Source organism: Calidris pugnax, unplaced genomic scaffold, assembly GCF_001431845.1.
Source record: "Calidris pugnax isolate Ruff unplaced genomic scaffold, ASM143184v1 scaffold231, whole genome shotgun sequence".
NCBI classification, from domain to species: domain Eukaryota; kingdom Metazoa; phylum Chordata; class Aves; order Charadriiformes; family Scolopacidae; genus Calidris; species Calidris pugnax.
Window position 1 is genome coordinate 732,356 of NW_015090996.1, and position 25,768 is coordinate 758,123.

The 25,768-nt window shown below is 39.5% G+C and overlaps 1 protein-coding gene across 1 annotated transcript in view; it reads left to right on the forward strand.

Annotated features, from left to right (window-relative positions):
* Positions 1 to 4,694: 4,694 nt before the first annotated feature.
* The window catches only part of PDE7B (phosphodiesterase 7B), a 229,838-nt gene continuing 208,764 nt past the window's right edge, over positions 4,695 to 25,768 (forward strand). Inside the window, exons 1-2 of the mRNA XM_014955390.1 lie at positions 4,695 to 4,851; positions 4,995 to 5,109. Of these exons, the coding sequence (XP_014810876.1) occupies positions 5,089 to 5,109 (21 nt within the window). The 5' untranslated portion in view covers positions 4,695 to 4,851; positions 4,995 to 5,088. The remainder of the gene's footprint in view (positions 4,852 to 4,994; positions 5,110 to 25,768) is intronic.

Genomic DNA, 25,768 nt, shown 5'->3' on the forward strand with positions numbered 1-25,768 from the left:
AAGCCAGATAGAATAATGCATGGATAAGTTTGTGGGAGGTGGAGACTGTCCCTTTGTTGCAAATGCCTTTCTCAGGAGCACTGTAATCTTGTTATGACAACAGTTTGTCAGATGAAACCAAGCCCAGAAGTCCAAACCATGCACCGACACACCACTGTTATGGGTCAGATAAATGAGGTCTACAGTCATACCAGCAATCTGTGTCCTCTTCTGGGAACCACCTCGCTCCAAACAACAATATGTCCTTCCCTACCTCCATGCTTGTTTGAGTCCCACTGCTCTCTGCATCCTGGCCTTGGATCATTCCAGACATCCCTCGACTTTGGCTAATCACCAGCCAACAGCATCTTCTGACAGTTCACACTGGCTGTTTGTAAAAACACTGAAAACGTTGCACAGATCCCAGGTGAAGAAGAGAACCGTAAGGGACTTTGTTCCACAGACCGGGCACTAAGGGTGCTTCCACCCATTCATTGCACCTCTAACAAGATTAAAAAGCTAACTGAAGGCATTAATTTGCAAATAAACCGGCAGAGGACATCCACATCTAGTCATTAGCCAACCATTTCATATGATTCACCCTGTAGAAATCTGCCTTAAATACTGGATATATTGTTGTTGGGAAAGTGTAACATACAAACTCCCCTGTAAGAGTGGTCTATCTGTTGTTCTGGGGTGGTACAAGCATAAACTTCCCTGACACTATGCTTCTTTGACTGTGGTTGTCCACCCTCTCCTTTGCATCATTACAGAAGACAGTGCCTCTGCACTAGTCCTTCATCTTTACTGTCCCCCAATAAAGTTGCAACAGACTTGGCAAAAGGACAAGTTTCATCACAGAGTCTTCAGCATCCTCAGACTTGAACGTTCACACCCCAAGGGAAAGTATAAATGCCTTTGGGAGTTACTGCACCATATACAACTTTGCATTTCAGAGCAATTTCAGGGGAAACTGAGGGATGTGGAAGGAAAGAGTCAGGTGTGAGCTCGCTCAGTATTGACAACAACCTGAAAGGATACATCTTTTTCCACTCCTTATTCTCACACTCTAAAACTTCTACGCTGCTTCAGATGACAGCAATATAAAGAGCAATATGTGGTTCCATGCTGGAGCCCTTCCTAAAGATGACCTGGGTAGAAATAGAGGTGGGAAGAAAGTGGAATGTACTTTAGGGAGGAAGCATCTTTTTGCCTGTCCATGCACAGTGCCTTCCATTCTTTCATGTGAAAGAGATTTCCAAGAGTTGTGTGATTTAAATCTCCCATTATGGCCAAGTTCTGTGCTTCAGCTAATTGCTATCAAAAAGATTTATCCATGTGATCTACTGGGATCTGCAGCAGATCCCCCAGTAATGCCTATATCATTTTCCTTTGTATTATCATTCTGACTTTCAATGCCCGTTTCCTTCTGCATTCTGAGCGCCTGAATGAGGTATGTGGCATAATCTCCTTCCCCTTTTTTCCTCCTGTTGTTCCTGAACAAGCTGTGCTCTTCAGTATTAATATTCCAGTCACGTATTCACGTGGCTGTACCCTACCAAGTTCCTGTTATGTCAATTAAGTCATAATTTTTATCTTGCATTAAGTTTTTCAGTTCTTTCTATTATTTTTGATATATTTTACATCAGTATAGAGACATCCAGGATGAACATCAGTTGGTTTGCTTCCTCCTCCTTCTTCCTCCAATGACATTTTTAAAAGAATCATAGAGTTTTCATTTTTTTCAGCTTTTTTGTCTAGACCACTGTGGGTCACATCTATTTGGATACTCATGACACCAGCCTGACAGGATATTTTAGCGCATATCTGATCAGATTAGGAAATCTATGCTAAAGCTTTTCGTTCTTTGTTAGATGGAACCCATTTCTTCTGGGCAGTCCTTCCCATCCCATCATGGAAGCACATGGTTATGCTGAGGAACCCGAGGTCTTCCTTGTAACACTCTGCACAGCCTTCTCTTTCCCACCTTTACATGCATGTACTCATTTGAAATTATCTTTGTCTATGTAGAAAGTACAATCATAAGTGCTTCTAGGCCTCTCCATCTTTTCACCCAAGAAGCACCCACACTACAAAACCCACAGTGACCACTCATTTTCAGAGGCCCACATTATCAGGAGCAAGACAATATGTATCTAAGACTTTGTGCCGAACTTGAACGTAGCAGAACCCTAATTCATGAAACACAATGTCACATTATTAATAAAGATTGATGCTAAAATGCAGAAAACAGAAAAAAATAGGTTCAGAATAGACAGTCAGAAATATCTTACTCTTACCTCTGTACTCCAAAATAGGAATACCTATATCAAAACTGCTCGTGAATGATGGTTGCCTAGCCATACTTTTAAAAATAGCCAGTAATAGGACACTGCAGACTATCACAGCCTATCTATTTCTGCACTTCACTATCCTACCTTCAGTTTTTTCTATGTCAAATAACTTTGCTGCAGTTTACTGTGGTGTTGGGGGACATGGTGTAGGGGAGAACTTTGTAGAGTAGGGTTGATGATTGGAGTAGATGATCCCAAGGGTCTTTTCCAGCCTAAATGATTCTATGATTCTACTTGTTCTAACCACAACGAACACAGAGAAAAAATTATTCACTTCCTCTATGCAAACAGGTTGCCCAGGGAGGTGGTTGAGGCCCCTTCCCTGGAGATATTCAAGGAGTGGCTCAATATGGCCCTGGGCAACCTGGTCTAGTTGGGGGTGTCCCTGCTGACTGCGGGGAGGTCGGACTAGATGACCTTTGGAGGTCCCTTCCGGCCTGGGCAATTCTATGATTCTATGAAACTGCCTATAACTAGACCAGTAAAATAAACAGAGCCAGAACCCGGGTCTGGATGGTGGACATTGATTATCTGCAATGTCATGTTCCTAGAACAGGCACTCACAGAGTTTGAGTATTGTCCTAATCACTTCCCAAATAGTTTGAGACTTATTATCAGCTCAGGTGAAGCTATGTCATTGTGAAGGCTGATAATGTCACCAGATAATGCCACCAAAGAATAAACTCTAGTATTGTTTTGGGGTTTTTTTTAGGTAGATGTACTTTTATATACCTAATAATTCTTATCAACTCTCCATTTTTGGAATAAACACCATCAATCTCAGCCTTTCTCCACAGACTCCAGATCGTTCCCGCTGGAACCCATATCATTTTGAACTGACATTCCCAAAACTGGTCCCTGAAGTGTAATTCCCAAATTGCAATCAGCTGCCCTCTCACCAATGCTGAAAGATTAACATGATGGTTTTCTGTGTACTACAAATAATATTCCTATTTATGCATTCTAGATTGCTTCATAGAGTTCTCTAAGTACAGTTGTATAATCTTAATGAACTCTAATTGATTTTGTAAATCTCTCACTTATTTAACACTTTTTAATAAGTTATTCCAGCGTTTAAAGCACCATAACCCCTTGCATTTGTTGCTGAAGCTGATTACATTAGCAGTGATAGCACAGGCAGGCTTTTTAGGGAGAAAAAAAATCATTAACTGTTTTTGGCCTCTCTGGAGTAACATTACAGTAGGATCGGTTGGTGGTCATGGAGAAGATCCTGTTACTTCTACTATTTTTGTACCTGTTCTGTAGATCATTGAGAAATTTCTCATTCTCAATAACTGCCAGCCTATCCACTTTCAAAAGCACTTAATATGTGCTTTAAAATTAAATGTTAGACTGTTAAGGCTTTTTAGGAATGAACTGTGCCTCATAAACCAATCTCTTTGAAAGAAAGCCCTAGAAGAGCCAATCAATAAAATTTAAATGGAGATAACTAAACGGTTATCATTGTCAACTGACTTCCTACCAATTATCTTGCGCCGGTGTGGCTCCTGTTGCCCATGCTAGTTGACCTTGACATAGCTTACTTGTATTTTTTTTAAAGCTTCAGCTGCACAGTTTCTCTGTTGGCAAAGATGCAGTGCTGCAGGAAGCCAGGCTTTACTATTGCCTCTTGTCTTTTGACATCATCTTTGGTATAAAATAAAGCCCTGTATGGTGCTCAGTGAGCAGGGCTGGGCTGGGATCTGCTGGTGGAACGGGTGTTTGCCCGGAGCAGAAGCCCTTAAGGGGTGACTGACAGGGTAATTAAAGAAGTTTGCTAATTTGCAGCCTCGCTGATAAAGGGATGTGTACAGTAGTCTCAGCCTTATCTCTTTTGCCAGGTTTACACTGGTGTGACACTGCTGAATTTAGAGGAGCAGTTCCTGATTTACCCCAGGGCAAGGGCAGACTCGGGTCTGATTTTTTTGCACCACAACCCATATAGATAACAGCTCTCGCTGGGAAACATTCAGTATATATAAGAACACTTCAATATAGATAAGCATATTTATAGCCCTTCCCCATTTTGTGCGGGTATTTTGGATCATTCTGGTACCTCTCGCTACAAAATATCCCCTAAACTAAATCCAGGGGAGGTAAATTATGACTTTTGAGCAGGGGGAGCCTGCCTAAATCACTGCCACATTCTTCCCATAGCAGCCGTTTCAAATGAATAGCACATGCGGAGGAAAAACTAAACCCTTTGACGTCACTCCCGAAATGAGGAAACATAAACAGTAGAGAAAAAAAAAAAAAAAAAGAGAGAGAGAGAGAAAAAAAAAAAAAAAAAAGCAAAAGCAAAAGGCTTGGCTCCGCGGATTGGTCTGCTCTCCCCGCGCCCGTGGCGGGCGGTTGACAGCACCTCCCAGCCCGGCTCGGCCTTGGGCTGGAGAGAGAAAGAGGGAAGGAACGAAGGGAGGAAGGCAGGCAGGGAGACTGCAGCAAGCTCAGCTCGACCCCAGCCCTCACACTGCCAGAAAAGTGCACTCTCTCCTCCCGAGCCTTTTCGCTGCTTAAGGTGGTTTTTATCGGCTGGGTTGGGGGACTTGGGGGAGGTTTTCTTTTATTTTTTTTTATTATTTTTTTTAATTTTTTTTTTTAAATTTTCATTTTTTTTTATTTGCTGTCGTTACTTAATTCTATTCCTAACCCTGGATGCAGTTGCTGGATTCTGCAGTACAAGTCTTCATGAACAAGCTGCACCGCTTAGAGATTTCACGACATTCAGAGGTCACAGAACTGCCACTATGGTTAAATGTCTTGTTTAATGGTTGAGGTATGTACAGCAAATCTAAAAGAGGCAGCATGATTATTTCTGAAGGGGAGCTGAAATGGTGAGGGGGAGAGGAAGATAATACTATTATTTGGTGGAAAAAGATTTTTACTGGTGATTGTTACTACAGCAACCGGTTTTTGAATTTCCTCCCTTTTTCTCTTTATTCAAACTAGATGAGAATTTTAACTTCTGTTGATTTAACCGTTTGATGGCGAAAGGAGATTGCAGAAAGAAATCTGTTGTTGCATTCCTTTCTGACCCCACCAAGGAAAGTGTGATTGCTTTTTATTGTACCTTCCCCTACTGCTCTGTGGCAGGAGAGGGGGGACCTGGGGACTTGGCTGGCTTAGATGAAGGGAGAAGAAAGCAGAAACTCATCCTGAGGGGGCTGCGAGTTTCTCTGAGAGTTAGAGCAGAGAGAAAAAGACTTGGGAATAAACAGATGGAGCAGAAAACAATATCAGGATTGCATGTATCACATTTTTTTAATTTTTTATTTTTTTTTTAATATGTGATTGCTTTACTAGATTTGGGTTCAGAAGTTCAAAATGAAGAAGCAGCCTGCACTTTGACTTCTCAGCAGATCCTCAGTGGGAAGGGTGGGAGGGGGCTGATGGTCTTGCATCAACACCGGCTTTGGGATACCTTTTGCTCCTTAAGAAGGAGAAAAGTGGAAATTTTGCTTGGGAGCTGAAGTCCTGTAGCAGCCTTGTTTGATGGCAGATAGGTTCAATTCACACCCGAGAGAAGGATCTGCCTTGAATGAGGGTTGCAGCATTAGAGAGAGCAGGGTGTGCTGCAGGAAGCCCAAGCAGCTGCCAGCACAAAACTAACGTTGTTTTCAGGAGCGTGATTCTAAAATACAAGAGGAGGAGCCACTTGTCAGAGCTTGTGTGTGTGTGTTTGTTTGAGTGATCTTAAAAATAATTTCAGCCAACACAGCCTGTTGTTAATTGGATTAATATACAGGTATGCTCAATGACTAACAATCTTCATATTTTTCCCCAGTTCGTGGCATGCGACTTCTCACAGCTCTGTTTGAGATGTTGATGTAGATAAAAAGCCTCTGCAATTTGAAAATCTTTTAGTTTAACTTTAAAAAATGATATATAAAAAAACCAAAACAATTCACATAACAAGGAATAGAACGTAAGCACACCTACCTCATGCAGTGCACCTCAAAGGGTTACAAAAATTAACTCCGCTGGGCTGAGGCACGGGCTAGCTTAAGGACTGCAAAAATATTAGCTCTGAAATGCAGAGGATGTGCTATGTGCTGTGAATGGACAATTGCTCGTCTGCAGTGCCTGGTGGGAAAACAAGGACTTTGTGTATTGCAAATGCATAACTGCAGCTCCTCCATTTCCTTTGCTGTATCTTCACTGAGGACTGCAGAAACAAAGGGGCTTGTCACAGATAAACTCCTTAGTGCCCGGTCTCTTTGGGGATACTTGTGGATATGTTGGTTTTTTTTTTTTTCATGTCATCCAACAACCCCAAGTCAAGCTTCGTTAGCTGAACTGTTATTTTGTAATCTCCAAACCATTCTGTCTTCCCCAGCCCTCCCCGAAGTCTTACTACGTGAACTGCCAGCTGTTTTCCAAAACTAAATCACAGCTTCCCCAGCCCCAAGTTTAGAAAGGTTAATGTAGTTTTTGTTAGATGATTAATTAGTAAATTTGATTAAGGGGAAGCCTCGGTCTGTAGGGGCTACAGCTTCTTTTGTAAGGAACAAACCTGTAACTACAAGAAGATAACCAAGTTTCCAAAAGACAACCTGTAAGACATTTGTTTATGATCGTTTCCTAGAATTGAATGAATCACTTCTTTTGATAAAAATGTTTTAGAGCAACTTAGTTCTTATGCGCTGTAATCTACACTTGGCTGCATTTGTGTTTTGTGGTAATTACTACTGGTGATACTAACAGTAAATACGGTAAGTGGACTTCAGCTGAGGAAATAACACTGTTTTTCTACTTTAAGGAAAGTCCATCTGCAATACTTTCTCTGAACATCCTCAATTCAGTATCAAGAACAAAATACAATTTATGGTTGGCTTCTCTGCAGTGGATGCAAAGTTTACTGACATTTGCAGTCATGTTATCTCAAAAAAATTAAAAAAGTCTGTATTGCAGAAGTTTCATGTAGTACGAATGGCTGCTCATTGTGAGTTCATTTCTGTAAGGTGGACAAGAGTTGTCATCAGTGGAGTTCTAGTGATTCCAGCAGAGCGAGGCATACTCTGCTGAGTCTGATCCGATGTATTGCGGATTACAGAGTTAAATATTTCACTATTTTAAAAAAGTTAACTACTACATAAATACACCATTATAAAAGCAGCTGTTTCCTCCCCTTCCTCCCTGTTTGTGTGCCTTTCCCTTCTGAAACCAAGCCCTGTGCTTGCCCTTATCAGACTTCTAGGTAGGTCACTGAAGAAGACTGATTTTCCAGTGTCTTCATTGCTATTATGAAGTATAATTGAGACATTCAATCATATGTAATTCCCTTTCACTCACCCTATGGTTCTTCTACCAATAGTTAAAGCATCTTTTAATGAGAAACGGTCTGAAAATTGGTATTTTATGATGTATAGATGGCTTTCTTGTAATTTTTCAGTCTCATAGGGGGAAAAAATGTCTCTTGTACTGGTAATTTCCTTTGTAGGAGCTGTGTGAAACAGAAATGCCAGCTACTAACCAAACCATTACTGTCGTTAGACTAAAACTCGACACCTCTTTATTTAACCATAAGAAATATTTAAGATCTAGGCTGTCCTGTGATCAAGCTAGATATGTAGCCAAAAGCTCTTGAGGCAGTTGGGCTAACAGAGAAACAAGCCATTTGGGGCAGCCGGGAAGACATCCCATGAAAATCAGCATCCTTAGCAACTCGCTATTGTTCATCTTTTCTTCATTTTCATGCTTGAAACTATTACAGCGCTCCATGTGTTTGTCACAGGGTGAAAGTGAAAGGGACAGCTGGGGTCCTACCAGCTGCCAGAACAAAATTAAGTGTTTTGTAACGAAATGATGGCTCAGTATTTCTCCTCCCGCATCCATACTGGGTGGGAGATGGGACTCTCTATGTTGGAATTATAGGATTCATTCTTCTTGTTCCTCAGCCAGAAAACAGGCTTACCCTTACAGGGACATCAGTTTTTACACTTTCAGTGAAAGGTTGGCTTTGCATCTAGTGTGAAAATTGCACTTTTCAGTCACAAGGATGTGGAACTGATGTCATTTAGAGTTTATATCCTGGGGGCACTGGGGGACACAGATGTGCAGCCGAAGTGTCCAAAAGCACTTCACAAGTTCTGATGCTTTTTCTTTCTCTGGCCAATATAAGGTGAATCGAGTTAGGCAACTAAAGATGAGCAATGGTAGCTGAAAAGCTGGGCCACAAAGCTGGGCACCACCTACAGAATCAGATGAGGGTGGCTGGTAACCTTTTTCTGTGGTTTCTCAGTAAATGAGTGGAAATCAAATAGTATGTCTTCTGATAGCAGTAGGAATTTGTCAGGTCTCAAGTATTAGCTCTGTGTAAATACTAGAGAGAATGTATTTGTTATATTTGAGACTATTTAATTTATATGCATTTAAAATGCAAAGTCAAATTCTGAAAGATTTTTTTTGGCAAAAAGAATTCTTCTGGATCTTCCTGAAAATTGTTCAGGCCACATTTCATTTTACTGTTACTATCATTCTTACTACAGTACCATTCCAAGAAAATTGCATTAGAAAACAGTATCTGAAGCTCTGAACTTGTCATTTCTGTTTTCCTGTAGCAGACTGTGGTCCACAGTGCTCAGATCTGGGCTAGTGATAGCTCTCTGTTCTCAAGGCTCCAGTTTTAAAGCAGAAAATTAACAAATCAAAGCCAGATCCGACAAAAGAGAGAGCAGTTCCAGAAACCAAATTTCAGTGGCAAAAGGGTTAGCAAAAAGTTTGGGGCAGACACAATTCTTGAAAAAACAAACCAGCAACCAAATGATTTAAGCATTTCTTTTGCACAGGTATCTGCAGTCCATTGATGCTGCAATTCTGATACACATTTTTCACTTGCTCTGTTCTTAGACAAGTGAAAAATGTATAGCTATTATTTTATCATGTAAACAGTGTTGAACTGTAGAAATTAAACTAATGAAAGGGCCCTATTTAGTTGGTTTTTCTTATTCCCTTTTTCCTCCCTGTGGGAGCTGTGAGTGAGGATGGATGAGAACTCAGTTTAGTTACTTATTTAAGCCACATAGTCTTATGGTGGTATATGATATGCTTCTGCGAGCTTACTCTCCAGCCAAATAAGACATCCAGTTTGCCTGGATGGATAAACATAGCTGATGATCTCTCCCTCTTAATAGGTGGGAATGAGCAGTTAGGGTTCTCCCAGTCACACACAGAGGTAAATTTCTTATAGTTCAGCTAAAGAAGAATTGCATGCAGACAGAAACAGCAAGATTTATTTCCCTTTGAGTAGGTTATTTTAAAAATAAACAACAAATATTTAGAAGAAGATAGTTGCAGAGGTGTTTGTTGGTTGTCTTTTTTTTTCTGTAGCTGGTAGGTTTATAGTAGTTACCCACAAAAATTTCTGGTATGAGAAAACTCACCAACTAATGTCTCACCATGGCGTGTGTTTATGCCGGCAGTGTAAGTTTTTTTAAAAGTAGGGCACAAAATCTCCCATCAAATTAAGTTTAGCTAATAATCACGGAGGCAAAAAAACCCACACATGTGAGGCAACTGCTGTCAGGACCTGTACACAACTCTCTACATGGGTTTTCATAGCAGAGTCTATGTTACTAAACCATCTGGATGTAGGAAAGATGTTTTGGAAATGACAATCCTTACCTGTCAAGAATAAAGTGGGAGGTAGGGAAGTTTTGACTGAATATGCAGCAACTTGGAGATGGCTCAGAGAAATATACATCTTTAAAAGCAAAATTAAGAAACCTCAACTTCAACTAGAGAACTTGTGGAGGATGATATTGAGCTACTGTATAATCACCTCTATTCCCTTTGGAAATTACCCTTTACTCCTTCTGAAAGAAAGGGCCTGTACTCTCATGTTCTTATTCCCTTTCTTTCCCCTTACCCAATCTTTTTCCCCTAGCACGCTTCTTACAGTGCTTGCAAAGACTGGCTGAGCTCTGGGGCTTGTCCTAATGTGGGGTGATGGAGATATCATCATTGTGCATGGACTCATCACTTGGGAAAGAGTGAAAGAGAAAGATTCCCAGGTAGTTGTTGTGTTTTAGGAATTACACATACTGACATCTGGGGCTTGTCCTAATGTGGGGTGATGGAGATATCATCAGTGTGCACGGACTCATCACTTGGGAAAGAGAAAGATTCCCAGGTAGATGTTGTGTTTTAGGAATTACACATACTGACATGAAATGTCTGAGTACTTTCCCAAGGATTCAGTTGTCATCCAAAGGCTGTAGCTATTTTTCCACTTTATATGTGATGATCTTGGTTTAGAATGAGAACTAGGACCTCTGCTTAATATTTCTGTAGAGGAGCACCAGTTTCCACCATAAACTGAGGGTATAGTGATGCTGTGAGCTTCCCCTTTGTATGCAGCTGCACTGTAAAGTGCACTAAATGGGCAAAACCAGGGGTTTGGGTTTGCCTTTCCTTCAATTTACTACTTATAGTTGGCTTTAAACCTCTGAGAAGATAGAATGAGGGGTTGCAGCATACCAGGCTGTTGGTCTGCACAGTAAAGTGCACTAAATGGGCAAAACCTGGGATTTGGGTTTGCCTTTCCTTCAATTTACTACTTATAGTTGGCTTTAAACCTCTGAGAAGGTTAGGTAGAATGAGGGGTTGCTGCATACAAGGCTGTTGGGAAGGAGGAGAAAACCTCACGATAGAATGAGGGGTTGCAGCATACCAGGCTGTTGGGAAGGAGGAGAAAACCTCACGTAGACACCCAGAGAGAGATGCAAGTGGATGCATGTGCTCTTCATGGAGAAAATAACTTCTTCTGGCTTTGTGTTAACTGATAACTGCCCCTTTCTGTGTCAAATGTTGGGATACAACTGGGCTGTTTTACTTTTTCATAGGCATTTGTTTCACACACCACCGTAATATCCGAGTGTCTATTAATAACAATGTTCAAGTGGCATCAGAACGGCCATCATAAATTTAATTAGGCAGTGTATCTCCAGTTTAATCAATATGGTCATTAGAAGACTGTAAGACAGCCAGGAAAACAATAATTAGTCCTGATTAATAAAGGAGATCTTGCACACATCAGCAAAGGAGAGAAGGGAGCTTTGCCTGTTCAAGGCTTGGGAGGACAGTGAGTTGGTTTCTGCTTTAGCAGATCTGAGGACACTGTTATTAAAAAACCCTCTTGAAAATGCCCTAAAAATACTAAATAAAGTGGGAGATAATATACTGGAGAGAGAGAGCTGCAATACTAAAAGTATAGTATATTTTCCAAATTATAAAATGCTGTTATTAAAAAAAGCTTCATTTTTCTTGAAAAAACTGTAAGCTCCAGTTAGAAAGATAAAGCTGGAATGTATTTCCTCACCAAGCAAATTCCTCAGGTGCACAGCTGCTTTGTTTTTGTAGGACTGCTTTAAAAAGCAGAACAACTGAAAGATGAGAAGATGACTCAGAATTCGGTGTGTGAGAGTGTAAAATGGTGTGGTTCTGCTGAGATTAATAGTCCATCAGTTTATATCTGTGGAAGATCAGACCCACCATGCTTTCAGGTCTTATAAGCACTCCTATTCACCAATAAGATCAAATTTAGGCTCATTAGCATTTCACCATACTTTTTTTGTGTCAGTTTTCCACAATTTCCTCAGCATTGTGGTACCATCAGGCTGCTTTTGATGGTTCTGCAGAAACTGCGATGCATCCTTTCCCTTCCATCACCGTCTAAACCTGTCTTCTCTCCATCCCTTTCTCAAATTAAAAAAATGGGCTGCTTTTGATGGCTCTGCAGAAACTGCGATGCATCCTTTCTCTTCCATCACCCTCTAAACCTCCTTTCTCTCCATCCCTTTCTCAAATTAAAAAAAAAATATATATATATTTGCAATTTTTTAAATTTGAAATCACAGCCTCACAGTTAATCTTTAGTTTATGTGCTAGCGTCTGCAAAAGTGTATGTATTTGTAAAACAGGGGGCAGTTTTCAGTATAGACCATGATCAGCTTTAATGACACATCTATGTAAGTAATAATTTTAAAAGCTGAGGAGAGGAATAACAGGGAAACAGTAATTTTGTTTAGGGACTAACATGTACTGCACAGTGTCACAAGATATTTTTCAGGCAGCGAGGCTGTAACATGCTGTCTCTTTGAACCACAAAACTATATCTATAATAATAATAATAATATCCACTACCAAAATATAACCTCTGTAATAGCACGGTAACAAAAATCAGTGCAACATGAGGGTGCTGAATGAAGTTTGTGCTATATATCATCATCAAAGCTGATAGAATGGACTAAGCTTTCAAAAAAAGTTCAAATTCACTTTAGTCTCTAAATGTAAATGGCCAGATCTGAAGAATTGCTGTGCCCAAGAGCTTGCCTGGGAAATGTTTCCCCATTCTACCTCAGACAGAAGTAGCCACCAGCCTGTGGGCAGTGCTCTCAAGAGGGTATGGGAGAACATTCCAGTTCCCTCTCTGCTTGTGTTGGCTTTCTTAGGGTAGACAACCACTGCAGTGTCTCTCAAGGGTTGAACTCTGTCTTCCCAGAGCCTGGGAGATGGAGCCCACAGCCCCAGCATGAAACCAGAGCTTCTCCACTGCTGAAGTGGTCCACGAAGGTTATTCCAGGCAGATCTCCACCTGCAGCTCCAGGAATTTTGTCCAGAACCTGAAAAGCCTTACTAATGACTGTTTTGTCCTAATGAGTACTTCCTCCTGGACAACTTTTGTTCCAACAAATTGTTGATTTTAAGAGGAAAGCCCCAGGTGTGTTTTGAGGGGGAAAAAAAAGTCTCATGGCTGCTCCAGAATTCCCAACCTACTTGCAAGAAACCAGGTCTCAGTCCTCACTTTGGGTGCCTGCTAGAGGGCAGAGGTGACTGAAAATCTGGTTCCAGCCCCATGACCGTTTTGAAAAGCCTGATTAGACCTTTATATTTTATAGCACCTGAATTGAAAGCTCAAAAATGACCGAATCTTTGAATTTCTAAATATTTCAGCAATCCTCTTCTCACCCTCCTCCTGATAGGTCCAGTACTACCGTTGTTTCTTATTTTGGAAATAAGTGGAAAAAATAACAGCACTCTGTGCTTCATTTATGTGGCAACTGCATAGTGCTAAAGGGATTATTTCTTGGTGTTAAGAATTTCTTGTGTGGTTTCAGTTTTTCATCTGTGGAACACACTTGTTTTAAAAAGAAGCTTGCACATGCACCGCAGATGTGTTGTTATTCTTCTCATCCTTCCCTTCAGGGAGCTTCTCCAGCAGAGTAAAGGAGTGTGGGATTCTGTTTGAGGGTGGGTTTTTTTATTTTTTTTTTTGCTTAAACACCATAGCAAACATTATTTTAAATACAATAATGTGAGAAAGGGAGGATTATGATGTTTGAACATGTCAGATGGTCAGAAAGCCTCTTGGGGGACAGCCTCAAGTTCATTTGGACCTCCTAATAACGTGACTGCAGCTTGGTCTCACTATATTGGAATCTTCAAATTGGTATTCACAATTTAGCTTAAAAACACGCAAAGCATCACTTGGCTAATCCTTTTTTAACTTTTAATCATGTTTGCTGTTAATGTGAACAAGCCTGAGCAGACTTCTGTTGCTTTCTAAGTTTTAGGAAAAGAATCTTTAAATTGGTATTCACAATTTAGCTTAAAAAACATGCAAAGCATCACTTGGCTAATCCTTTTTAAACTTTTAATCATGTTTTCTGTTAATGCGAACAAGCCTGAGTAGACTTCTGTTGCTTTCTAAGTTTTAGGAAAAACTATTTCACATTTCATGAGGCAAAAAGCATTTAATGTCGATCTGCGTTTGGCACTGCAACTTTTTATGGTAGCTGATGAAAACTACTTTGCAAATAAACAAACTAGTCTCTAAAAAAGTCCCCCAAAGTGCAGATGGTTTAAAATGCAGAAGACAATTAGCAGAGAGGTCTCGGTGCTACGTAGCCACACTCTTTAACTGTCATCTGTTGACAGCACTTTGACAGTTGACCTTCTTCAGCTGTGATTTTAGGAGAACTTCAAAAGCCTCTAAGCTACTCAATTTCTAGAGACCTTTTCTGAAAGATTTTTCTTAAAGGGGCATTTCTCCTTTTTGTCTCTCTGTGATCCTCGTTTTCTCCTCAGAACACTTGTCGAAAAACTCCCTTTTCGCCACACTGATTTATAGGTTCTGGCACAGGAACTAATGCTGTTTCTCCTAGTAGCAGGCAGAAAATTAGTCACAATCTGATGTTAACAACTTCTTCGTTACCTAAACTACTTAACATTTTATTAAGTTCAACACGAGCAAATCTAATGCCTTTGAACAACCCAGGGACTTGTCCATGTTGCAAATAGAGGAGACAATAATTAATTTATAAAGTCACTACTATAAGTCAGCTTCTGTGGCAAACTGGGATCTCAGTTGTGATACCACTGAATTCTGCAGACAAGTGCCACTTGAGTGCAGCAGAGAGAAAAAAATTGTTTTAGCTCATTTACATTAAAAAGCCAAATATGACTAACGCTGTCAGCGCAGTTGCTCTTGCAGTTCCTGCTGGGAGGTGAGATTCAGCATATTCTGCCCTCACGTTTGTCACCCTACAGATTTGTCTGTGCTGGCCACAAATAGTGTGCACTGTAGAGAGTGATAAGGTGGTTCTGAGGTATAGGATACCTGTGGATTTCAGCAACAAGGAGATAAGGAAAACTTTTACGAAGGGTTAGTCCACCACTAGATAATTTCTGCCAAAATCACCAGTGGCGGTGCCATTTTCAGCTGGTCCATTAAACTGCCCTCACTGCCTTCCAGAGTCAAGTACTTGCTGAGAGCACTGGTGGTTTACTAATTAATATTCTTCTGCATCTTGCCCATGAACCTCAGGGCTGGAAGAAGAACTGATTGGAAAGTCAGTCATAGAAAAGGGAATGGCCTTGCTCTTAGCCCAGGCAGATAGGAGACTGAGTCAACCCAAGTTGGGACATTATCACAATACGATACAAGAAATGATAAGACATTTTCCATGCTTCATACATGCAATGGCATCCACTGTTCTAGAAGAGTCTGGTATAAAAGGATACATTATTGAAAACTGCAATTTAGCAAGAGAATGTTTATCAACATGTTGATGAAAAAAGAAAAAGTTGCGTTTTTTTTAAGACAGACTTTACAATTATTATTTTTACAAATAGAGGCACAGAAACAAAGTTTTAGTTTGACTTGGTCACTCCAACACCTTTCCTTTAAATGATGATTCTTTTAAGGAACAAATTCAGAATTTGCCAAATTATCCACTTCTTTAAAATGTTTGGGGGAGCTCATATTGAAATGTGGGCCTTGCTGGAGCTCCTCCTATTGGCTTTGCTGTGTTTGTGAGATTCTCAGAAATTTTTAAAGCCAAAATGTCAAATATGTCATATCAGTCATGCTATGGTAGGCTTCAACAAAATGGTAGGCCAGAGTTTTCCAATAAGTTGGACATTGCAATATTAGAAATAGCCAAAAAGTTACTGATTATAGTTTGATTATAATATTAATTTCTATTAAAAATAAAATTAATGCTATTTGTAGTTTGCTAGGAGAGGCACAGTTATCCTTCAGCCCACCCTCTACTCTGTAGAAGAACTGGGAGATGCATTCTGGGGCACACATTTTACATCCACTGCTATTCAGAAATATAAAATCATTTTCTTGAACTCATAGGCACATGCTTTTTCTTTTTCCTTAAACTCTTGAGCTTTCACTTAATGTAATATTTACTCTCCTGTCCATATTTTATATTACAGTCACAGCAACGGCTTGCTACTTCTAAAAACTTACAATTTTTTTTCTTTTCTCACTTTTTTTGAAATTCTCCTTTTTTCTGTAGAGAGTAGAAAACCAAAGATCAGGAAACTGACTTGACTTATTACTGTGTTTTATGGATAAAGAATTTTATATCTAACTAATTTCAAAAAAAGTGAAGTATCAAAGGAAAGAGAATCTTTTTTTCTTCTGATCATGGACCGTTACAACTGTACTGTCCTTCTGGCCTCTGAGCAGGTTGTCACAGGAAGTCAATAGGCAGGTGTAAGGGGAAGGTACATCCTTGGCTATCACAAAACATCAGAAATGTTTCTGTGTAGGATTGATAACCGAGTGAAAGGCAGAAAGGCAAGTAGAGACGGTCTCAGAGACTTTGGATCCCAGATAGGAGCATGATATCATGTTCAGACTCATACCAAATGAAATGCTAGCCTAGGAAAAATTGTATTGAGCTAAGAGATTATTTAAGGCTATTGCTCTATGTTGCAAAGTGTGCTGCAGGACCAGCAGAGGATGAAAATGTTGTACGTGATACATTGGTCGGATCAGTAAGACTCATTTAAGTAAGGCATCTCTATTCCCCACAGAAACTCAGGAAACATAAATGTATTAAAGGCTACTTTTTGGAAATGGCTTCTCTATCTGTGCATATATACCTTTTAAGAGTTGGAGATTCAACCTTCTGTCACTCCAGATTTTCCAACTCGGAAATATTTTTTTATTAACTCAGAAATTATTTAGTGTTTCAATATAATATTTGGGTCTTCTGTTCTCTGTGTTATTAATAATCTAGTTATTTGACTGCAGAACAACCAAACATTTGTACAAGTAGTTTATGTTCCAGAGTCTTCTACTCTGGAAATTTGCCATTTCATAAAAGAGTTTGGGAAATTGCTTTGTATCTTAGGGATTCTTCCTAAACTGTGGATAGAATGACTTCAAGCATCTATTTGATTTTTTTTTTTTTTTAATGATGAAAATTAAGGGTTCAGTTCATCTACTATACGCACACTGGGTGCAAGCTCTACCTGCCTCCCCCTGAACCCAAAGCAGAGGCTGGTTTCAGCAGGCAGGGCTGGAAACTTTCCATACCCTGAGGCTACATTCCCTCAGGGAAGAGCAGGAAGAGGAGGAAAATAGCATTGTGTGCAATCTACAGTTTGTGCCAACCTGTGGAGGAGAACAGTATAGTAAAAGACGGGCAGATATAGTGCTTAGAGGTACAGTTTAGTGATGGTTTTTGTGAGCATTAGGTTTACAGTTGGACTAGATGATCTGAAAGGTCCCTTCCAACCTAGACAAATCTATGATCCTAATCTATGATCCTATAGGCACCCCCACAGCAGAGACTGCTAAATCGTCTCTTCCCAGGGTTCTGATAACACCGCATCTCTCCTCAGCATCACTGGCCACATCCAATGCTCCGAGCAGAATTTCCCCCAGAAAATTTGTCATCTCTGACCCAAAAGCCCCATCTCTGCCTCGCATTGTGCGGGCAGGGCGTGGGCAGATAGCGAGCGAAAGGGTGGAGGAGGAAGAAACGGGAAAGGGTGGGTACGGAGCACGACAGGGAAAAATTGCACTCTATCTTGCTATCTTAAATGTCTGCAGTAATGCACCTTCCTCCATCCAACATTTGTCCTCCAACCAGGACAAATGCTGGCTATGAAATTGCTGACAGTAAGACTATTTCATCACTGTTTCTCATTGTTTGCGTCAAGTCTTGCTCTTTTGACCTCTGGTATTTTTACACTGGCTGCCCAAAAAAATTATGTAATCTGTTCAACATCACTGGTACTCGGGGGCTTGGATCCAGCTTTACACAGATTTATTTACAATAGCTGACCGTATGATTCTTGTGACACAAAGACTGTCTCCAGCATCAGGATAAAGATTGTTTGTATACGAGACACTTCTGTGAAATTTCGGAATGAGCTGCTAAGAAACTGAGGATTACCATGTTCCTCAACGCTTCTCTTTCTAAGTGCAAGATGTATTTCTTCTGATTCTTCAAAGAAATCATCATGTGGTTAAAAGAAAATAATTGAGACAAGAAGTCATATATAAAAGATATTACAGTCCTAGTTTATGCAGTATTGGAAAGTATTCACACTTGAGGATGAGGGATAAAATAAAGAAAAGAAAAAAAAAACAACTGAGGAGGGTGTTGAAAACTTAAAGATTTGACCTTTAGAAACAAGAAGTAATGAGGATCATTATTTATTTACTCGAGAACATTTATTAACCTCCCTGGTTCACCTTGTGACATCTCATTACATGTGAATATCTGGACCATTCACGCATTCTTTGCGAATTTAGTCTTGAATAATATTAATACTATTATAATAATAATTACAACAGTAATATGGCAGTAATTTATTTTTTTAATATGGACAGTGGTGTACGTGATACATTGGTCGGATCAGTAAGACTCATTTAAGTAAGGCATCTCTATTCCCCACAGAAACTCAGGAAACATAAATGTATTAAAGGCTACTTTTTGGAAATGGATGTGACACATTGGTCAGATCAGTAAGACTCATTTAAGTAAGGCATTTCTATTCTCCACAGAAACTCAGGAAACAAAAATGTATTAAAGGCTACTTTTTGGAAATGGCTTCTCTATCTGTGCATATATACCTTTTAAGAGTTGGAGATTCAACCTTCTGTCACTCCAGATTTTCCAACTCGGAAATATTTTTTTATTAACTCAGAAATTATTTAGTGTTTCAATATAATATTTGGGTCTTCTGTTCTCTGTGTTATTAATAATCTAGTTATTTGACTGCAGAACAACCAAACATTTGTACAAGTAGTTTATGTTCCAGAGTCTTCTACTCTGGAAATTTGCCATTTCATAAAAGAGTTTGGGAAATTGCTTTGTATCTTAGGGATTCTTCCTAAACTGTGGATAGAATGACTTCAAGCATCTATTTGATTTTTTTTTTTTTTTAATGATGAAAATTAAGGGTTCAGTTCATCTACTATACGCACACTGGGTGCAAGCTCTACCTGCCTCCCCCTGAACCCAAAGCAGAGGCTGGTTTCAGCAGGCAGGGCTGGAAACTTTCCATACCCTGAGGCTACATTCCCTCAGGGAAGAGCAGGAAGAGGAGGAAAATAGCATTGTGTGCAATCTACAGTTTGTGCCAACCTGTGGAGGAGAACAGTATAGTAAAAGACGGGCAGATATAGTGCTTAGAGGTACAGTTTAGTGATGGTTTTTGTGAGCATTAGGTTTACAGTTGGACTAGATGATCTGAAAGGTCCCTTCCAACCTAGACAAATCTATGATCCTAATCTATGATCCTATAGGCACCCCCACAGCAGAGACTGCTAAATCGTCTCTTCCCAGGGTTCTGATAACACCGCATCTCTCCTCAGCATCACTGGCCACATCCAATGCTCCGAGCAGAATTTCCCCCAGAAAATTTGTCATCTCTGACCCAAAAGCCCCATCTCTGCCTCGCATTGTGCGGGCAGGGCGTGGGCAGATAGCGAGCGAAAGGGTGGAGGAGGAAGAAACGGGAAAGGGTGGGTACGGAGCACGACAGGGAAAAATTGCACTCTATCTTGCTATCTTAAATGTCTGCAGTAATGCACCTTCCTCCATCCAACATTTGTCCTCCAACCAGGACAAATGCTGGCTATGAAATTGCTGACAGTAAGACTATTTCATCACTGTTTCTCATTGTTTGCGTCAAGTCTTGCTCTTTTGACCTCTGGTATTTTTACACTGGCTGCCCAAAAAAATTATGTAATCTGTTCAACATCACTGGTACTCGGGGGCTTGGATCCAGCTTTACACAGATTTATTTACAATAGCTGACCGTATGATTCTTGTGACACAAAGACTGTCTCCAGCATCAGGATAAAGATTGTTTGTATACGAGACACCTCTGTGAAATTTCGGAATGAGCTGCTAAGAAACTGAGGATTACCATATTCCTCAACGCTTCTCTTTCTAAGTGCAAGATGTATTTCTTCTGATTCTTCAAAGAAATCATCATGTGGTTAAAAGAAAATAATTCAGACAGGAAGTCATATATAACAGATATTACAGTCCTAGTTTATGCAGTATTGGAAAGTATTCCCACTTGAGGATGAGGGATAAAATAAAGAAGAAAAAAAAACAACTGAGGAGGGTGTTGAAAACTTAAAGATTTGACCTTTAGAAACAAGAAGTAATGAGGATCATTATTTATTTACTCGAGAACATTTATTAACCTCCCTGATTCACCTTGTGACATCTCATTACATGTGAATATCTGGACCATTCACGCATTCTTTGCGAATTTAGTCTTGAATAATATTAATACTATTATAATAATAATTACAACAGTAATATGGCAGTAATTTATTTTTTTAATATGGACAGTGGTGATTTTAAATACTCTGAATGTTTTATATGTCTAATAATGTATTTAATGTTGTGAATAGTTTTGCACATAGGAGAGTTTGAATACTGAGATTTCCAATGCCTCTGCAGGTCTTGACAATACCAGCTCAGAGTATCAGCAATTGATTACTCAATTATCATAAAATTTTTATAAATTCTATAAAATATTTATTCAATGGTTGTTTTGGAAAGCTGACAGAATATAGGTGTGGCTTCTCTATCTGTGCATATATACCTTTTAAGAGTTGGAGATTCAACCTTCTGTCACTCCAGATTTTCCAACTCGGAAATATTTTTTTATTAACTCAGAAATTATTTAGTGTTTCAATATAATATTTGGGTCTTCTGTTCTCTGTGTTATTAATAATCTAGTTATTTGACTGCAGAACAACCAAACATTTGTACAAGTAGTTTATGTTCCAGAGTCTTCTACTCTGGAAATTTGCCATTTCATAAAAGAGTTTGGGAAATTGCTTTGTATCTTAGGGATTCTTCCTGAACTGTGGATAGAATGACTTCAAGCATCTATTTGATTTTTGATTTTTTTTTAAATGATGAAAATTAAGGGTTCAATTCACCTACCATACACACACTGGGTGCAAGCTCTACCTGCCTCCCCCTGAACCCAAAGCACAGGCTGGTTTCAGCAGGCAGGGCTGGAAACTTTCCATACCCTGAGGCTACATTCCCTCAGGGAAGAGCAGGAAGAGGAGGAAAATAGCATTGTATGCAATCTACAGTTTGTGCCAACCTGTGGAGGAGAACAGTATAGTAAAAGACGGGCAGATATAGTGCTTAGAGGTACAGTTTAGTGATGGTTTTTGTGAGCATTAGGTTTACAGTTGGACTAGATGATCTGAAAGGTCCCTTCCAACCTAGACAAATCTATGATCCTAATCTATGATCCTATAGGCACCCCCACAGCAGAGACTGCTAAATCGTCTCTTCCCAGGGTTCTGATAACACCGCATCTCTCCTCAGCATCACTGGCCACATCCAATGCTCCGAGCAGAATTTCCCCCAGAAAATTTGTCATCTCTGACCCAAAAGCCCCATCTCTGCCTCGCATTGTGCGGGCAGGGCGTGGGCAGATAGCGAGCGAAAGGGTGGAGGAGGAAGAAACGGGAAAGGGTGGGTACGGAGCACGACAGGGAAAAATTGCACTCTATCTTGCTATCTTAAATGTCTGCAGTAATGCACCTTCCTCCATCCAACATTTGTCCTCCAACCAGGACAAATGCTGGCTATGAAATTGCTGACAGTAAGACTATTTCATCACTGTTTCTCATTGTTTGCGTCAAGTCTTGCTCTTTTGACCTCTGGTATTTTTACACTGGCTGCCCAAAAAAATTATTTAATCTGTTCAACATCACTGGTACTCGGGGGCTTGGATCCAGCTTTACACAGATTTATTTACAATAGCTGACCGTATGATTCTTGTGACACAAAGACTGTCTCCAGCATCAGGATAAAGATTGTTTGTATACGAGACACTTCTGTGAAATTTCGGAATGAGCTGCTAAGAAACTGAGGATTACCATGTTCCTCAACGCTTCTCTTTCTAAGTGCAAGATGTATTTCTTCTGATTCTTCAAAGAAATCATCATGTGGTTAAAAGAAAATAATTGAGACAAGAAGTCATATATAAAAGATATTACAGTCCTAGTTTATGCAGTATTGGAAAGTATTCACACTTGAGGATGAGGGATAAAATAAAGAAAAGAAAAAAAAAACAACTGAGGAGGGTGTTGAAAACTTAAAGATTTGACCTTTAGAAACAAGAAGTAATGAGGATCATTATTTATTTACTCGAGAACATTTATTAACCTCCCTGGTTCACCTTGTGACATCTCATTACATGTGAATATCTGGACCATTCGCGCATTCTTTGCGAATTTAGTCTTGAATAATACTAATACAACTATAAGAATAATTAAAACAGTAATATGGCAGTAATTTATTTTTTTTTAATATGGACAGTGTTGATTTTAAATACTCTGAATGTTTTATATGTCTAATAATGTATTTAATGTTGTGAATAGTTTTGCACATAGGAGAGTTTGAATACTGAGATTTCCAATGCCTCTGCAGGTCTTGACAATACCAGCTCAGAGTATCAGCAATTGATTACTCAATTATCATAAAATTTTTATAAATTCTATAAAATATTTATTCAATGGTTGTTTTGGAAAGCTGACAGAATATAGGTGTGGATTTGAAAGATTTGTATATCCTTCAGAATTTTATAACAGTATAAAAAATTCTAATTTTTAATTGTTTGGAAGCCATTAAATACAGATGGGGAAAAAAATTAGGATCTAACAGAAACACACAAGACGGTAGATCAGATCTATGACTGGATGGTTAACCTGTCAAGGGGTCCTGAAAAACTGTATACAGAAGATTTTTTTTTAAATGATGAAAATTAAGGGTTCAATTCACCTACCATACACACACTGGGTGCAAGCTCTACCTGCCTCCCCCTGAACCCAAAGCACAGGCTGGTTTCAGCAGGCAGGGCTGGAAACTTTCCATACCCTGAGGCTACATTCCCTCAGGGAAGAGCAGGAAGAGGAGGAAAATAGTTTTTTTTTTAATGATGAAAATTAAGGGTTCAGTTCATCTACTATACGCACACTGGGTGCAAGCTCTACCTGCCTCCCCCTGAACCCAAAGCAGAGGCTGGTTGAATTTTGAAGAGCCAAACCATACAGCAGTTCCAGCCTTTCTGGGATCTGTCTCATTCTTCATGTCTTCCCTTGCTATCTTTTATTCTGATATAACAAGTTTAACACTGCAGTTACGTGGCCTTCACCGTATCTCCCAACAAACATTTGTTCATAAATAAATGAGTTTGGCCCAATTATCTCATCCTCTTGTCACTAGCACCATCAGCAAACCAGGCTACACCTCTGTCTGCATTCCAGCTTCTTAATCGTTTTGAAGAAGTCAGTACAAATTTAAAACACATTTGCCTACAGGCACCTGAAATTATTTTAACTAATGAGACCCTGAACCCAAAGCAGAGGCTGGTTTCAGCAGGCAGGGCTGGAAACTTTCCATACCCTGAGGCTACATTCCCTCAGGGAAGAGCAGGAAGAGGAGGAAAATAGCATTGTGTGCAATCTACAGTTTGTGCTAACCTGTGGAGGAGAACAGTATAGTAAAAGACGGGCAGATATAGTGCTTAGAGGTACAGTTTAGTGATGGTTTTTGTGAGCGTTAGGTTTACAGTTGGACTAGATGATCTGAAAGGTCCCTTCCAACCTAGACAAATCTATGATCCTAATCTATGATCCTATAGGCACCCCCACAGCAGAGACTGCTAAATCGTCTCTTCCCAGGGTTCTGATAACACCGCATCTCTCCTCAGCATCACTGGCCACATCCAATGCTCCGAGCAGAATTTCCCCCAGAAAATTTGTCATCTCTGACCCAAAAGCCCCATCTCTGCCTCGCATTGTGCGGGCAGGGCGTGGGCAGATAGCGAGCGAAAGGGTGGAGGAGGAAGAAACGGGAAAGGGTGGGTACGGAGCACGACAGGGAAAAATTGCACTCTATCTTGCTATCTTAAATGTCTGCAGTAATGCACCTTCCTCCATCCAACATTTGTCCTCCAACCAGGACAAATGCTGGCTATGAAATTGCTGACAGTAAGACTATTTCATCACTGTTTCTCATTGTTTGCGTCAAGTCTTGCTCTTTTGACCTCTGGTATTTTTACACTGGCTGCCCAAAAAAATTATTTAATCTGTTCAACATCACTGGTACTCGGGGGCTTGGATCCAGCTTTACACAGATTTATTTACAATAGCTGACCGTATGATTCTTGTGACACAAAGACTGTCTCCAGCATCAGGATAAAGATTGTTTGTATACGAGACACCTCTGTGAAATTTCGGAATGAGCTGCTAAGAAACTGAGGATTACCATATTCCTCAACGCTTCTCTTTCTAAGTGCAAGATGTATTTCTTCTGATTCTTCAAAGAAATCATCATGTGGTTAAAAGAAAATAATTCAGACAAGAAGTCATATATAAAAGATATTACAGTCCTAGTTTATGCAGTATTGGAAAGTATTCACACTTGAGGATGAGGGATAAAATAAAGAAAAGAAAAAAAAAACAACTGAGGAGGGTGTTGAAAACTTAAAGATTTGACCTTTAGAAACAAGAAGTAATGAGGATCATTATTTATTTACTCGAGAACATTTATTAACCTCCCTGGTTCACCTTGTGACATCTCATTACATGTGAATATCTGGACCATTCGCGCATTCTTTGCGAATTTAGTCTTGAATAATACTAATACAACTATAAGAATAATTAAAACAGTAATATGGCAGTAATTTATTTTTTTTTAATATGGACAGTGTTGATTTTAAATACTCTGAATGTTTTATATGTCTAATAATGTATTTAATGTTGTGAATAGTTTTGCACATAGGAGAGTTTGAATACTGAGATTTCCAATGCCTCTGCAGGTCTTGACAATACCAGCTCAGAGTATCAGCAATTGATTACTCAATTATCATAAAATTTTTATAAATTCTATAAAATATTTATTCAATGGTTGTTTTGGAAAGCTGACAGAATATAGGTGTGGATTTGAAAGATTTGTATATCCTTTGGAATTTTATAACAGTATAAAAAATTCTAATTTTTAATTGTTTGGAAGCCATTAAATACAGATGGGGAAAAAAATTAGGATCTAACAGAAACACACAAGACGGTCGATCTGATCTATGACTGGATGGTTAATCGGTCAAGGGGTCCTGAAAAACTGTATACAGAAAACTTAGTAGATATAAACAAAATTGCCTCATATATGCAAGGAGAAGTCTGATTTGCTTTGTGGTAATCTTCTGCGTATGGAAGAGAGTTGTTTATGTTACCTAAAGAAAGTAGTATTGTTTCCAAATTTTGTATTCAGTTTATATCAAAGTCTGATAACAAGAAAAATCCTGCTCTTCTGTTTTATCAACCTGGCCTTGCTGGTTTATGTGTTTTACGTAAATTCTATGTTAATATTCTGGCAACTAATCTCTGCTGCATTGAATTTTGAAGAGCCAAACCATACAGCAGTTCCAGCCTTTCTGGGATCTGTCTCATTCTTCATGTCTTCCCTTGCTATCTTTTATTCTGATATAACAAGTTTAACACTGCAGTTACGTGGCCTTCACCGTATCTCCCAACAAACATTTGTTCATAAATAAATGAGTTTGGCCCAATTATCTCATCCTCTTGTCACTAGCACCATCAGCAAACCAGGCTACACCTCTGTCTGCAT